General features: G+C 51.6%; 1 protein-coding gene across 1 annotated transcript in view; it reads right to left on the bottom strand.

Annotated features, from left to right (window-relative positions):
* COPS2 (COP9 signalosome subunit 2) overlaps positions 1-1,596 on the bottom strand; it is a 24,116-nt gene that overhangs the window by 21,674 nt on the left and 846 nt on the right. The window contains exons 3-4 of the mRNA XM_031055897.1: positions 1,158-1,219; positions 22-216 (exon numbers count right to left, since the gene is read on the bottom strand). Of these exons, the coding sequence (XP_030911757.1) occupies positions 22-216; positions 1,158-1,219 (257 nt within the window). The remainder of the gene's footprint in view (positions 1-21; positions 217-1,157; positions 1,220-1,596) is intronic.

Below are 1,596 nucleotides of genomic sequence, written 5' to 3'. Positions count from 1 at the left end.
GGCCGGGCGGGGCCTGGGCACTGCGCGCCGGAACCTCCGGGGCCGGCGCTGCCGCTGCCCGGAGTGCGCCGTGCTGGAGCCGGGGCCGCCTGCCGTGGGTCCGGCTGGGCGCTGCCAGCCGGAGGCTGCGAGTCTGGTGACTGGCGCGTCTCTGGAAAGGTCGAGGGAAGTGATCCTGCCCCTCTACTCAGCCCCGATGAGGCCGCATTTGGAGAACTGTGTGCAGTTATGACTTTTACAGTAGAAAAGAGATAAGGAACTCCTAGAGCAGGTCCAGCAGAGAGCTAGGAAGTTGGCCAAGAGTCTAGAGATATCTCTCATGAGGAAGGGCTAAGGGAGCCGGGCCTGTTCAGCTTCAAGAGGCAACTGAGAGGGGCTCCTGTGTAAAACACGGGTGTCAAGAGGATGGAATTGGGCTCTTCTTTGTGGTGCCATCCAATAGAACAAGGAAGAATGTGCAGAAACTGATGCACAGAAAGGCCAACGAGAGCATGAGGAAGAACTTTACTGTGCAAGTGACCATGTACTGGGACAGATTGTCCAGAGAGGTTGTGTAGGCTCCCTAAATGGAGATGTTCTAGAACTGTCTGAACACAACTCTGGTCCATGTGCTCTGGGATGACCCTGCCTGAGCAGGGAGGTTGGACCAGATGACCCACGGAGGTCCCTTCCACCCTGACCCATTCTGTGAAACCTCGGCCTGTTGCTGTGACTGGCACCACTGCTCAGCTTCATTTTGCTTTACTCAGTGCTGCCTGAACCGTTTACCTGGGCTGTGTTCACCATAAACAAATAATATCAGAGCAGCAGTTTTAAAGGCCTGAACCCTTTAAATCCCCAGGCCTTGTAAAGCAATGGTTTTATAAAGATTTTTACATGCTAATTTCTGTTGCTGCCTTCAACTGAGTGAGGCAAAAGCCCCAAGTGACTAGCTCTGCCTCCCTATCTCCACAAGGCCTGGAGTTCTCACAGACACCCAGATGCATCTGCAATATTTACTAGGTCTCAAGGTTTTCCTGTTGTTGATCATTTTATACTGTTACAGTTTCTGACAGTGGGGTTTTTGTTTGTTTTTTTCCCCCTACAGCTACTGACAAGTCTTTTAAAAGCTGTGTTTGTATTCTGCAACTGTACTAAGGGAAAAATAAATATTTTACCTCAGTAAACCCACAATGAGATTTGTTACTGTGCTTCCTTCAGTCTGAGCACTTAAAGCTCCCTGAATGGGATGAGGAACAATAAGATAGATACCAAAATGGACAAAGATATACACCAAAACACTGAGTGAGTGAGCCTGCGAACACTTTTGAAATGCTCAGTTCCTTGCAAGTATCTGTAGCCATTAATCTGGGGGTGACAGGAGCCACGAGGCCGCCTGTTGGGAGGGGAGCTGGAGGAACTACACGAAAAACACGGGGACAGAGACACCCACTCCTCCACACCGTGAGGGATGCGACTGTCCATTATTTTCATTGCATATGCATTTTGCAGGAGCACCGGTAGGAATACCGGAAAACCCCAAACATTTTTTCGCACATCGCAGCAGCTTCCCCGTCCCACCGGGGCTGCGGCGGGCGCGGGGCCGAGCGCGGAGCG

The sequence above is a fragment of the Geospiza fortis genome, unplaced genomic scaffold, assembly GCF_000277835.1.
Source record: "Geospiza fortis unplaced genomic scaffold, GeoFor_1.0 scaffold171, whole genome shotgun sequence".
Taxonomy (NCBI): domain Eukaryota; kingdom Metazoa; phylum Chordata; class Aves; order Passeriformes; family Thraupidae; genus Geospiza; species Geospiza fortis.
This window is presented reverse-complemented; position numbering and strand designations above follow the sequence as displayed.